Source organism: Silurus aristotelis (genome assembly GCF_946808225.1).
Source record: "Silurus aristotelis genome assembly, chromosome: 4".
Classification (NCBI taxonomy): domain Eukaryota; kingdom Metazoa; phylum Chordata; class Actinopteri; order Siluriformes; family Siluridae; genus Silurus; species Silurus aristotelis.
The window spans coordinates 7,592,391-7,607,606 of NC_139577.1; the positions used below are offsets into that span (position 1 = coordinate 7,592,391).

The 15,216-nt window shown below is 39.7% G+C and overlaps 1 protein-coding gene and 2 long non-coding RNA genes across 3 annotated transcripts in view; 1 reads left to right on the forward strand and 2 right to left on the reverse strand.

Moving 5' to 3' along the window:
- Positions 1–2,430: 2,430 nt before the first annotated feature.
- LOC310725156 overlaps positions 2,431–15,216 on the reverse strand; it is a 278,325-nt gene continuing 265,539 nt past the window's right edge. Inside the window, exon 3 of the long non-coding RNA XR_014533254.1 lies at positions 2,431–2,573. This is a non-coding gene — a long non-coding RNA (uncharacterized lncRNA). The remainder of the gene's footprint in view (positions 2,574–15,216) is intronic.
- osr1 (odd-skipped related transcription factor 1) lies at positions 4,018–10,960 on the reverse strand. Its single transcript, XM_083539819.1, has 3 exons — positions 10,717–10,960; positions 4,688–5,357; positions 4,018–4,453 (listed from the first exon to the last, which is right to left on the reverse strand). The coding sequence occupies exons 2-3, from the start codon at positions 5,302–5,304 to the stop codon at positions 4,321–4,323; spliced, it is 750 nt and encodes a 249-aa protein (XP_083395945.1). The 5' UTR covers positions 5,305–5,357; positions 10,717–10,960; the 3' UTR covers positions 4,018–4,320.
- The window catches only part of LOC310725157, a 10,656-nt gene continuing 3,512 nt past the window's right edge, over positions 8,073–15,216 (forward strand). Inside the window, exons 1-2 of the long non-coding RNA XR_014533257.1 lie at positions 8,073–9,974; positions 11,536–11,613. This is a non-coding gene — a long non-coding RNA (uncharacterized lncRNA). The remainder of the gene's footprint in view (positions 9,975–11,535; positions 11,614–15,216) is intronic.

A 15,216-nucleotide genomic window follows, 5' to 3' on the forward strand; every position in this document is an offset into this window, starting at 1 on the left:
TACCTACCTACCTACCACTTTAATTGCCGTAACTTTGGCTTTCTTAACATTTCTGTGCAAATAAATCAATTTCCCGGTTTTCAGGTTGCCCATTTTCCTGGTTCTCTCCTCTCCCATTTTCTTATTAAAGACTATAAATCTTCGATCAGCATCCTGCATATGGGTCCTTCTCCTCTCCATCCCTCCCGTGATCTCTCCTGGTCTGAGCTTTCGACGGTCAAATGCTTCAATGTGGTACAGATCGCACCAAGCGTCTCCTTGTTTCCAACGCACCAGCGTAAATGGCTGTCCTTCCTCCTCATCCCCTCTGCCCTCACCCCAGCCATGTTCAGATTCAAATGGCTGCAGAAACATAACCCTCAGCTGGACTGGACCAGCAGTCAGGTGTTGGAATGGGTGGTGTCATGCCATGCCAGTTGCCTCACTTCTATCCCCCCAGTCCTGGCCAGTTTAGGCGATAAACCTTTCTCTGACCTCACTTCCATCCCCTTGGAGTACCATGATCTGGGAATGGCCTTCAGCAAAGCCAGGGCACTATTGTTACCTCCTCACCATTTTCTTCCGATCCCTGGAGGAACACCATCTCCTCGTATGTGTTGTTCTCACCCACCTGCTTCAAAACCAGCTGTATGTGAAGGCTGAGAAGTGTGAATTTAATGTGTCCACCACATACTTTCTGGGCTTCATTCTGGCTGCTGGAAGTGTGCGGATGGATCCTGCCTGTGTACGTGCAGTCAAGTAGTGGCCGCCACCAGAGACGCGCAAACATCTACAGAAATTTCCAGCCTTCGCTAACTTTTACCGGAAGTTAATCTGGGGAAGTTCCATCGTGGCTCCCCTGCATTGACCCACCTCCACTCGTCAGCCATTTTCCTGGAACTCAGAGGCCGAACTGGCTTTTCAAAGACTAAAGACTGATCAGCTCCGCTTCCAGGTCCTCTAGTGGTGTCACTGCTCACGGCTCTTCTGCCTCTCCCACTTTGTCCCTTTTTCGGTAACGCTTTTGGTGGACCAGTCTTAAGAAGGATGTTTGTGGCCATCTGTTCTACTTGCGCACAGCACAAGACCCCTAGAGCCACCCCTGCAGGCCTCCTTTCTGTAATAGACACGTTTTCCAAGATGGCCCACTTCATACCTCTCCCCAAACTGCCAAAGAAAGTGCTCAACTCCTGCTTCAACACATCTTTTGGCTCCATGGCCTCCCCAGTAATATTGTGTCAGTTCGGGGTCCACAATTCTCAGCCCACTTCTGGAAAGAGTTCTGTCGCCTCCTGGGCATCTCTGTCACTCTATCTTCCAGCTTCCACACTCAGACCAATGAACAGACTGAAAGGCTCAACCAAGATCTGAAGACAGCCCTCCACATCCTTTGTGCCGATGACACCGCTTCTTGGTGGTCACAACTTATATGTTGCTGGATCAACGGGAGGCGTAGACCGGCACCAAAATACCGACCAAGGGCCTACCCCTTAAAACCGCATGCAAGAAACTAGCCCCTCACTGTATAGGTCCGTTTCCCATCTATAAGGTCCTTACCCCTTTTGCTGTCCGTCTCTGACTGCCCTGAGTCTTACGGATCCACCCTACCTTTCATGTCTTGCGCCTCAAACCTGTCAAAGCTTGATCCCTGGTTCCCTTCACCAGACCCCCCTCCACCCTCCCGAGTCATTGACAATAGCCCCGCTTTTACCGTGCACCTTATGCTGTGTTTCAGATTCCTTGTGTCCCCTGCCAGATTGTCTCGTCTGTTCCCTGAGACCTTCCAGCCCTCATTTTTTCCCTTTTGGATTTCTTAGTTCCAGTTTTGGATCTATGGCTTTCTCAGACTAATGCCTCGCCCCTTGGACTCGGATTCTTTGTTTGCTGGCTCTCGGATCTCGGACTATTTGCGGACTTACTTCTCTCTCAGTTTTCAGGTTGCTGTTTTCCCGGTTTTCTCCTTCAACCTCGGACCCTCCGTTCAAGTGCCTTTAGTTTCCGGACTGTTAGTATTTCCAAGTGTTCATTTGTTTTCTGTGCTTTCCAGTTTGGATATTCTGTGTTTCCCTGCATCTTCTTATGAATATCTTCTTATATGTCCACTCTCATCCTTCCACTCTCCATCCCTGACACTTGGTCTCACTAATAATCTTATGATTTGTTCTCCTTCTTGTTTGCCTCTACTCAGTTTATCTCAGTTCGTCTCACTTCATCTTAGTTTACTTTATCTCTCCACCACTTTGGCCATGCCAACCAAACTTTAAAGATTTATCCTATGTCGTCTTACAGTGATTTCATAGCAGCACATGTATATGATTTATTTATTAATTTTTTTAAATATTATGTTTTAACTGTATCTTTTATTTTTTATTAGAAATTGTTTTGGTATAGCTACATCCACAACTTGTGACTCTAAATTCCCACTGAGCTACACTTCTTCTTCTTCTTCTTCTTTCGTGATCCGCATATTTGATTTGGCACATGTTTTACGCTGGATGCCCTTCCTAACGCAACCCTCCCTATTTACCCGGGCTTGGGACTGGCACTAAGAGTGCACTGGCTTGTACAACGCTAATGGCTGGGTTCCCACTGAGCTACACTAAACATTTAAATAATTGTAGAATAAAACTAGACATGAAACACATTATGCTTTATACCTTTGCATTCATGGTTTATACTTAAAACTTTCATAGCTTTGTTTCAGATTCTCATCAGGACCAGGTTGCATTTAGGTAATTTTTTTTATTTGAAAATGTAAATAGGATGTGTGTTCAATTGTGTGTGTGGGTGTTTTATTACAATATTCTTTACAATAAAAAACATAGCATAAAAAATTTAATAGTTAGACATCTATGTCCTCAATATTTAAATGCATAATGAAACTGTATTTAGATACAACAGATGCATCTCTATCAGCATTAATTAGTGTAAAGTACAGTCCAGTATATGGAAAAATATTCTGATGAAAGCAAATGGTTTGGTTTTCAGTCATAGACCATGCCCCTTTTACTGTTATTGACAGGTGGATGTGTAATAACTTTGGAGGGAAAAAACACACTTTTTGTTAAGAAAATGACTATTTATTTTTTTTACAACAAGTTTAAGGAATCCAGTGATATATGTAAATAATCCATAAACAGATTAAAGTGCCAAATAACAGTTATACAAAAAAGAAAATCTGTACAAAAAATTATTACAAAAATTGGAATGTGGCTTTGGCTAGTCGAGCTAATGGCTTTGTTTTTCTGTTTATTTTTATTTTTTTAGTATTTATGATTGTCTTGTACTTTGCAGAGCCTTGGTGGGCTTTATCAACCAAACTCAATAAACAATAAACTGATGTATCTGTCAACATAGACAGAAAAAAACAGTCTAAGATCACATTTTTGTGCACTCAAGTCCCTGGATTTGATCCATTCCGGTTGCTAACATTCCAAAGTTCTCCAAAAAATCCATAAATCCAAGATGATTATGCTTTAAAAAGTCTGAAGGGTCAGATGCAACTTAGTTCCAAATTACATACTTTTTGGTAACTTCAGCAATTCATTAATCCATATATAGGCATCTTCTTGATTTAAAACACTGGAAGATCTTTGTCTTTGGTCATCTTAAACACGTCTCTTTGGTCTGCACTGCTAGGATGTCCTCATTGGCTGATTCTGGCCGACCTCATGGCTTTTATCCAGAACTGCAGTGTGTTTGGATTTTCATCAAAAGCTCAGATTCATGAATCCATAATTTGCTATGGTGTTAGCTGGAGTTTAGCTCCTTTGCATTTTTTGGTCTTGTTGAAGCCCTGTTGCACTTGGCTCACATTATTGTCCTGTAGGTCTTCGGATTCCCCTCCATTTTCCTAACATCATTCGATGTCTTTAAGGCATTTGGGTCTTCTTTTAAATCCACAGTGATCCACAAACACTAATGTAGTTGTGTTTGTGCACATATATATATATATATATATATATATATATATATATATATATATATATATATATATATATATATATATATATATGTGTGTGTGTGTGCACAAACACACAAACACACCTACATTGTTGGCTCTCGCTTTTGAAGTCCTTCCTCGTGGTTCTGTATTTCCTGCGATCTCACAGGCTGGACCTCTGTCAATGTTTAAAAAATCCGAAATCTTTTTTTATTCAGAACCAGCTCATGTTTGTGGATTCAGCGAGAAGCTCCTGGCTCCGTGAGTCCATATTTTGATATCGTATTAGTTTGAGTCTTGCACCTTTCACTCTTTGGTCACGTTGCTATTGCTATTGGCTGCTGTCCTCGGGTCTCTTTGGCTTTTCCAGTGTCCCCATTGGCTAATGCGGTGTGACCTCACTTTATCTTGGCAGGTTTGAGCTCTTTGACTTGCATGTGTAATGTTTTGTGGACGGCGAGAGTCCTGGACTGACAGAAACCTTTTCCACACTCCTGGCATTTGAACGGCTTCTCTTTGGAGTGGATATACCTGCAGAGAGATAGAGGGAGAGAGAGAGAGAGAGAGAGAGAGAGAGAGAGAGAGAGACAGACAGACAGACAGACAGACAGACAGACAGAGAGAGAGTCCTGGTAAATCTACAGATCAGGGCTTGTTACACTGCTAATCATCAGTTCATAGGAGTGCTGTGATTTGGCTATGACAAGGTTTAAATATCTGAAAACTGATGAACCATGATGTGCAATGTTTTTAAATGTCTTTTACCGGTGGTCTCTGAGATGATCCTGCCTTCTAAAGGCCTTGTGGCAGATGTCGCAGGTGTACGGCCTCTCGTCCGTGTGAGTGCGCTCATGGATCAGCAGGTTGTACGACTTAGTAAAATGGCGGCCGCAAAACTTGCACACGAACTCCTTCTTGGTTTTGGAAGGCAGACGCCCTCGGCTCGGCTTCCTCTCTGGTGAAGCCAGTTTGGCAACATCGAGCAGGCAGCCTAGGGAGGGCGCGTTGGTGTGCCCTCCGCCTCCAACGGACACGCTCAGGTCCTCTGCCTTCAGTGGCTCTTCCTGAGTGGCGGCAGCGGCCAGGTTGGCAAAGTCGAAACGTGGTTTGCTCTTAGCTTCCTGTTTGGTTGGATGCACAAGCTGAGGGAGGAGAGGGATGGAGGGGAGAGGGAAACGAGAAAAGGTGCAGCGTGGCAAAAACGGAGGATATCCCAGCGTCCAGTGGTGCAGGTGGACGGCGTGAAGAGCACTGAAGCTGTAGATGCCTGGCATTTGATCAGTGGGAAGGTGAAAGCCGTTTGAAGTCTGGAGGAGAGAATAATTGGCCAGTTGGAGGGAAGGATGAAGCGGTACAGGGGCAGGAAGTGTTTTACTACCCATGATTCCTGTTTGGATTCTAATTTGAAAAAAAATCAATCAGCAGTGGCTCCACCCTGGAAAACAGACAGATAAAAATTTTGATTAGATTCTCAGCCAAGCTAATTTATTTGAAAATCGAAGGTATTAAACTAGAAAAACAGCAATAAAATACACAAGATTTGCTCAGTCACACTAGCATCACTGGCAAAACACACAGGACACAGATCCCAAATCACATAGCAATTACTCGTCAGAATACTTACTACACCAAACAGACCCGTGTTCCTCCTGGGTCACCATGGAAACAGGCGAAACTGGCATAACTTTTTGCTATCTAGTATGTCAAAACACAGCAATGACCAATTGAACTAACATCGTTGGGGAGTTTATGCGGTTACGTCCAAAACCACATACTAATTTACTTAAAATATGGTCTCCAAAATACTAGCTATGCCAAAACATGTCGTATTTCTTATGGAATGTGGAAAACTAGCGTAGAGGGTTAAAAAAAAAAAGAAGGGAAAATCGTTGATCAGGGAACTCAATTAACTCAAAACATTTTCAATTACAAACATACAACATTATGTACTAAATAGTTGGATACCAGAATCACAGAAGAATGTAAATAAGGACTTAAAAATGTTTATGGGGCATTAAATAGCATGCGAGAATAGTAGCCATAGCATCAAACCTGACATTTTTTACCCTAAACAGCAAGGTGGGTGACAGGTAAATCCAGCCATATTTCATCACTTCATCAACTCCTGCTTCTTGTCATCCCTGTTTAGTTTAGACGTTTATTTTATTATTATTATTATTATTTTTGCCAGCTTGCTAACTGGGTTTTAGACACACTTCTTTTAGGATTTCTCAAATCGTTTTACTTAATATTAAAGACTTTTGAAACACACACACATACAAATCAAAACATAATGTCTGACAACATGATACTGACAAGGCATGTGTGAGACACAGTGATACAAATTAATTTTAAACTTGCTATACGTGTGTGTGTGTGTGTGTGTGTGTGTGTGCGCACGCGTGTGTTTTTTGGCGAAGACGTTCTGTAGAAAATGTGCCCGAGGCGTCTGAGCTGATAGACAGAGAGAGAAAGACGCCCGAGCAGAGTGACATACCTGCACCGAGTGTTTAATCTGGCCTGATACACACCGGCACAAAGCACAATAACACCTCTTTGTTTCACTCTTATGACTGACACACACACACACACACATATAGTGACTCGGGCTTGTTTACTGTATCCTGGGGATCGTTTACTTGTTTCCTCATTTCTAGCTTATGGGCTGAAATTGAACTCCATGTGAATGTAATTACTTTACACACTCCCAGGTTTAATTTCAACTTTAAAGAAGAGCGATGGTTAAAAAAAATGTAGAAAGTAGTATTCTCGTTAAAGTTTGTACCGTTTAGCAAAATGTTAGAGAAAGCAGTGTTTGGTGTGTGATGTGATGCTAGTTTCTGCCTGAAATCTGTTACGATGATGTAATTATAATTGATACCACAGTGAATCATGCCACTACAAAACGTTTCCGAGAATGACTGGGTGCAAGAAATCGTCGGCTTTCGAGTCGTTTACGTGTGTTGAATGTTGATTTAAGAAGTGCACCCTGTTGCATTGCGTGGTTCTGCTCTCCCATTAGCAAAACCTCTGCGAAAAAGCAAAACACTCCGACATCCTGAAGGACAAAGTTTAGCTCTGCCCATGTACCCTCATCTGACTGGTACATCAGCAGAACAGCAGTCTTTCTCTCACACACAAATAGACACGTACTGAGAACCATCACATGCCACGAGAACCAGTTTACATGATTTAGGTGCAGCTTCATCTTCTACAACTTTTATAACTGAAAAAAAATAAAAAAATAAAAAAATAAATAAATAAAAAATTATATATATATATATATATATATATATATATATATATATATATATATATATATATATATATATATATACATTTAATATATATATATATATATATATATATATACATATATATATATATATATATATACATTTAATATATATATATATATATATATATATATATATATATATATATATATGTATATATATATATATATATTAAATGTGTGTGAATCTGACCCTGACCTAAACACTAGTCTGAGGGTATAACATGCGGTAATGCACTAAAACAACAGAGAATTACATATGCCCTAATACCTGCACACACACACACACACACACACACACACAGACACACACACAAACACAAAAAAAAAAATTATTGTAAAGTGCCATAGATAGATAGATAGATAGATAGATAGATAGATAGATAGATAGATATTTAATGTGATAATGATGATAATAATAATAATATTAAAAACAATGATTCTTATTTACACATTATTATTATTATTATTATTATTATTATTGTTATTAATGAACAAGTATACACTATATATTGCACAAACTGGGATCCTATAATTTCAAACAGAATGCAGAGAAGCTCCCTACTGGACATAAAGTGCACTACAAAGGGCACAGAACTGGACATCAGGGGACAAGTTCACTTGGCTGAAATGTAAAAAACTATTTTCGAACTCGTATGTATTCCATTTAAGGCGATTAAGACATTTGTTCCTACATAATCTAACACTTGATTTGTCGCTGGTGTTACTGTTATCATTAAATATACACTTTATGTATCTTTTGACTAAATAAAAAGAAGTGACTCGACTGAAAAAAATGTGAAACGGCCCTAATTAGGTTTCCTACTGCGCAGAAGCTCCCCACAGGGGACTGCAAAGAAGTAACTGACTTTTACTCGCCAGGTCATTAGAGGAGATCAGCACTCGACCTTTGACCCTTTAAAGTAAGCTGAGGCTACACCAGGGCGCCGTTAAGCCCTTGAACCAAGCACAATGAGGTGAGAGATAAGTGTGATTTCATCTGGCCATGGTGATGATTTAACCTGTAAGCTGATAAACTTTTCAGGGCAACAAGATGAAGGAATTTTACCCTTTAATTAGTCAGACTTGTACTTTGCCTTATTATGAATGGTTTAATTTTTCCGGTTAATTAGGGATAGCAGGAGGAATCAGTGTCGCTGCCTTGAACACTAATCCGAAGGAAAGGCGATGAAAAGGAATCAAGAGGGTCCCAGGACATTAACACGTTGAGCACTACGTACGGTGTAATGAGAGGAATTTGAATCAAAGTGTATACGCTAATGTAGTGTGCATAAACAGGTATGTAGTGCACTACATCAAGTGTAGAGAACTCTATCCTAGTGTGCTTGAGAGTATCTTACAGTACACCATTCTATTATAGTGCACTACAAGGGGGTGTCAATGTGTAGAAAATATAAACTTGATTATGCTAATGTCGAACTGTATAGAGTGTACTAGTAAGGAATTGGCGGGGATTTGGGATACAGCCCACCTGTCCCTCAGTAATCCTCTGTCTTTGTTTAAGAAACCATGTTCTTCAGGTTACTAAAAAGCACCCAATCGCCTAATATGTATCAGTGTCTGAGTGTCTGAGGGGGAAAAGAGTAAAAGTGTGAACGGCTCAGGCCGCTCGTGTATTGTGAGGAACCAGGTGCTGATTTCCAGCTCAAAATGTGTCACAATGTTGTAGAGTGTTTTGAAGCCCAAAACTTTAGGTTTAGTTAGGGCCCGGGCCGCCATGTGAATGTGACGGACTCGTTCTCAAAGTGTACACTTTTTGTAAAAATCTAAAATGAAAATATAGACTAAAATGGTCGTTTGTTTTGCTTTGTATGTTAGTGTCAGTTAGCAGGTGATTCCCCCCCCCGCGGGTTAAATATATAGTACATAGTGTAGTATTCCGGTGTTACTTCACAGTTCGGGCACTACTTTCTCGGCGTAAGTGCGTGGGAAGGCGGCGTGCTTCAGTCCGGCCTGTGGCAGGATTTCGTGTTCTGCTCAAGGGCGCGAGAGGTGATGCGCGCGCCAAGCCACTTGCAAAGCGCGAGGGCTGTGTGTTTCTCAGTGCGCGAGGGGGTGGTGTGTGTGTGTGGGGGGGGTATTCTCTCAGTTTAGCTACCTGACTAAAAGGAATAGTAATAAACCCACGTTTTTATTTTATTTTTATGTGAACGACTTAAAGATTTGGAAATTAATTCGACACCAGGATAAACATTTTCTGGGGCGATTTTGGAGATTTTTAGGGGGTAAATTTCAAATACTAACTATTGAAAAAACGCGAGCTAGTTATTAGCTTACAATTTAGCATTGAACGAAAATTAAACGGATAATAAAAATGGAAATTATTTCCTTTTTTGTAATACTTAATAATCAGAAACGAAACCAAATTTTTACGAAAAGAAGCAGTTAAGGTTTGTATAAATGGTTAGGAGAGAAAAGTGGTTATTTGGGTGAGTATGAGTCTGTACTGTGAGGAGACTGATTCTGTGATAAATATCCCTCCTGATAATGTGGAGTTAATATCCAGGTGCAGATTGTTTGGCTTGGCCACTGCTCCTGATCTGGAGCTTTTGGAAGAATGTAAATATTTAATCTAATAATGACACTTGGCTTTTATTTGACTGTTGATCGCTATAATAAGAGCCATTAATCAGTATTTTACAGCAGTTCTTACTGTTTCAATGGAGAGACTCGGGCTGGTCCAGGAGCGTTCACACACATTGCACTGAATGAAACGCGGCGTGCGTGCATTTGAAGGTAAATACAGAAATGTTTATCTTTTTTAATTCAATAGTAACAATTAAAAAAATGTACAAAATAAAAACTTTTCACGCTTCTATCTGTTTCTGACCACGGAACATAACGGAATGCAAATCTATATTCACATGTAAAAATACAAATACAAATTCAGTGCATGAAAAACAATTACCAGGAAAATATACTGAAACTGAACGCACTGAATAATATTCAAATATATTTATAATGTTTAAAATAATTCATGATTTTAGATCCTCATGGTTCACCGAAGTTCGCGCGCCACCTGTTCATTATTATTATTATTATTATTATTATTATTATTATTTAGCTTTTTTTTTTGTTTTCCGTTTTAATAAAATTATTTTTTTTTGTAATCGGTGTTTGAGATGTAGAGGAATGCAAAGCACGCTTCAACTACATAACATCCTGGCGCGAACGAGCGCGAGAGCGCACGCACGAGCGCTTCCCATATCGCAATTTGTCGAGTAACAATAAAGAGATGGAAAGAAAGATATAAAAATGTAAAAAAAAAACAATGTATAAGTTCATATATATATCGACCGCACGCGCGCAGACAGATCGATTCGGGATTTATTAGTCGAGTTTGCAGGACGGTGTGAGAACATCACCGCACCGCAAACTCATGCTTTACAATCAAACTAAATAAAAGAAATGTGCAGATAAAATTGTATAATAAAACAAGCAAATAGAAACAGTAATACATCAAAGTAGAAATAGTTACCGGCAGCTCGCACAGGCAGGAAGATCCGGCGGGACTCGCAGGAAAAAGTTTAATTCTTCCCACGCAAAGAAAGTTACATGCATGCAGTCTTCAGCCAGTTCTCACTCGCACACTCGCGCGCGCGCGCGCACACACAAACACACACACCGCAGCAGCTCCACACAGCTGTTAGTGCAGGATTAAACTTTCCCTCCCCGCGTGTGTGTCTCTCCTTCTCTCCTTCTCTCTCAGTACTGCGGTCCCAAAAACCCACACCGCCTCTTTATTGTAACCAAACCCTCGCGCGTCATATGGCCAAACCCACACACATACACAGAGAAAGTTTCTTACACACTTCTTAAACTTTTCGCATAGTTCAACACACACGCACACACACACACACACACGTTACACATGTTGTACAGTGCACATGCACACCTCTCTCTCTCTCTCTCTCTCTCTCTCTCTCTCTCTCTCTCTCTCTCTCTCTCTCTCTCTCTCTTGTTGCACGTGCAATTGAATCGACATTAAGCATAAAAATTGCGCAAATGAACGAAAGGCACAGCGAACGCAACAAGTCACGCGCGCGTAAAAAAGTTGCTTTGTTTTTGTTCACAAATTATTATGTTCTGCCTTTAATGTTAAACTACTTCCAATCAATTTTTTTTAATCATCCCCGTTACAATCAGATGATCAACAAGTTACAGATCATTCTCCGGATCTGTTTTATTATCTATCTGTTTTGTTTGTTTGTTTGTATATTTTTTACAGCCTGCCGCTATTATGGTGGCTTCCATTTTTGTGCATATATTTATTAGTATGTTTTATATGCACTTACAGTTCTGTGTACCTTGACGTTTGATGCTGGTGGATATATGGCGATCATACATTTGATAGGGAAAGCGGTCCAATAAACAGGTAAACAAATAAACAAACGGAATGAAATAAATGTGTATGGATGTAAATAACTAAATATTTAAATATATATATAAATAAATAAATAAATAAATAAATAAATAAATAAATAAGCAGACACGTAGACAACAAATGTAATCTATTTTATTTCTCTTAAAAATCCGTGTGTGAAACCTGTAAAATGTAATGATGTTAGTGATTTTATTCTTGTTATTATTCTTGTTATTATTATTATTATTATTATTATTATTATTATTATTATTATTATTATCATTATTGTCTCTCTCTGACCTGACTGTAAACTTCACACCTGTTTGTTTTTACCTCTCACCTGAGAAATCCAGAATGAGATTAACATCCACACTGTAATGGGCTGGAAGTGTAAAGTTGCTGCTGCTGCTTCTTTTTATCCTCTTTTCTTCCGTTTTCTTCTTTAAATTCTGAGCTTCTGTGTGAGAGGGGGCAAATCAAAGCTCGGCTCGCGCTCATTAGGGGCAAATACACAACTGTCAACTGTTTCAGACTCGGACAGGAGAAAGAGAAACACACACACACACACACACACACACACCCGCGCGCGCCCGCGACTTATTTTAACCCGCTTCCATCATTTCATTTGTCACGCGTTTAAAAGTTGCAGTTACACCAAAGAAAAATAATAAAAAAATGACAGACAGAAGGAAAAAAGACAAAAAGAAAGAAGACGAGAGAGAATGAGCAAAAAACGTTCACGCGCACGTACCTCAATAATTTGTAGGGTTTATTTTTAGGGTCTTTTGCTTGTTTCAATTTCATCATTAACGTTTTTATTCTCTTATCTCATTACTTTAAGTGGGTTTAGACACAGATATGTCATGACGTCGTTGTTATGTGGTGTGTGTGCGCGCGCGCGCGCTCGTGTGAGTGAAATCAAACTATAGATTGTGTGGGTCCGATTTGCATTTCTCAAATCAAATTCTCAAATCACGGACAGGATTGAAGCAGTGTGTATGTGTGTGCGCGGACGCTCGTGTGTGCCGGGTAAAAAGCGTTTAGAATGCGCCACCTAGTGGACTCCATCTCTCCTCCAGCTCCTCACACCTTCTCCCGGAATTAGGTCCAAGCAACAAAGTCTGCCCTGCATTAATATATTCGATATATTTTATATATATATATATATATATATATATATATATATATATATATATATATATATATATATATATATATATATATATAGGACAAAAACCTAGAGTTAATATATGCAAATTAGATGCGCAAAATGGGCGGACTTAACGTGAATGTGGGAGTGTCTTTCCATACGATTATTTGACAGTTATTGTTGCTATAAGTGGTTTTGGGGTGCAGTTAAGACGCTTTTCAAAGCATGAGTAGTTTTTTTTATTATGTTTCTATGTAGGGAAATGTTTATGGAGGAGTCTCTATATTGTCAGATGAGAAGGTGTAAAGTTTCCGACATTCTCAGAACAGAGAAGTTTACGCTTCTTTTCAGATTTCTCGGTCAGATGACAGGCTACGATATATGCATTTAAAAACGGAAAGCAGGTAAGGGAATGAGTGTGCATAGCCCATGAAAGGCAAGCGAGACATGTAATGCAACTATAAACGGATAGTGACACAGAGTTTTATTACTGAGATTTAATACCCCAATAATGTGTTTTGCAGTTTGCAGATAACGTTAGACAGGACATGGGGAGAAGGAAGTTATTTGCTTTGATTCAGCCTGTGTGTGTGTGTGTGTGTGTGTGTGTGTGATTCTCTCAGACGCTTTCAGCCAGCTTGCTTAAAGGTAACATAAACCAACATTGTAGGATTAAAAAAGAATGATTACGTTCAAAATGCCAATATTTTGGCAGCTAGCATTCCTAAACTAACCTGTAAGTATTATTATTCATAAATGTTTTTTACTGACCATGCTAGCATGTTTGCGCTGACCTGACATGACTTCTGAGGAAACTTTTTCGAACATAGCAATAAAACTACTTTTATCATGCTCCTGTTTAGGAAAGTTATGACCTCATGTGAAAACCTGCTGTGAGACGAAAATCCTTTATTTTTAAGTAACATGAGAGAGAAGCTATCACTAATATTGTTGAACAACATTCAAATGTATAATGTGGCAAATATTTTGCCAGAGGCTAAAAAAATGTGTTTATGTGCTGGCGAAAAAAAAACGTTTGACATCGCAGAAAAATGCTAAGCTCAACAGCAATCACGCCAAACACATAATGTGACAACCATCTTAAATGTAACTAAGCTGAAAGACCAAGCAAGAAATGTCGCAAAATATGTCATTTACAAAATACATTGTGAAAGTTAGACTTAGCTAGTGGTAGATATGACTAGCGAAAGATTTCCATGACAAGCGTGTATTGGTCTCAGATATGGATGAAATCAAAATATTAATAATAGACTAATATGGTGGGTGATTTTATTAGCATAATGACTTTTCAAAAATAAAGTGTTTTCAACTTCTCTGGGGAAACATCTGAAGAACCAGTGAGGAAAATTATTTTTTAAACTTTTTTAAGTGGCCTTAATGACAAGTCCTTAAGAAAACAAACTGAACAGAGAACCAAGCTTCCTTCAAACAGCTACAAGACTAATGCTGATAACCAGGAAAATATATAGCCACCAGGTTAGCATGACGCGTGTCTCAGTAATACCACGTGCATTTAAACATATTCCATATATATTTTCTCCTTTTCAGACATAAATCCATGCCCATTCTCGCATATCATTTTCTCGCTTGTTCTTTTGACCAAGTTATTAGACAACATCGTGTTACATCGATGCTTAACAACTCCAGGAGGAGACATGTCAGTTTGAGGTTTTAGCGTCGCATGGGCTAAACTAGAGAATATACACTTGTTAGCAACATTAGCACGAGTGCAAAATGAAAAGGGGACACTGCCTGCGACTGATTAAAACCAAATATAATAATGATGGAGGATTTTGGATCTGGGGTTTGGGGGTTTTGGATGGAAGCGGGAGGGGGAGTAATAGTGGGAGAAAAACAAGCAGAAAACACGATACAGGCCACCACAATAACCACGCAGGACATTTTATTAGACTGTAATCGGAGACGCGTTCATAAACAGAGGGAATGCGCTGCTGGTCTGTGGTGCGGTGCTGGACGCTCGAGTGCTCTGACCTCCGGGAATTAATCAGCCACGGAAGCTCCGCGCTCACTCCCTAATACAAACCAGCAGCACCACCACATGACCTTGTTTACATTTCTGTACAGAGAATCAAGAGAGCCTGAACTTCTCCTCCTTCACCTCCTCCTTTTTCTTCTACTCATTTCTCTACATCCTCAGCTTCCTACAACTACTACACCTCCTCATCCTTATCAGCCTCTATCTCCAATCCTTATCTTCCTTCTCTTTCCTTCACCTTCTCTTCCACATCCTCATCTTCTGTCTCCTTCACCTCTTTCTCATCCTCCTCCTCTTCCACATCCTTATCTTCCTTCTACTCCTTCACCTGATCCTCATCAAAATCCTCATTCTCTACACCCTTATCTTCCTTCCCTTTCCTTCACCTCCTCATCATCATCTTCCTCCTCCACATCCTTATCTTCCTTTTACTCCTTCACCTTATGCT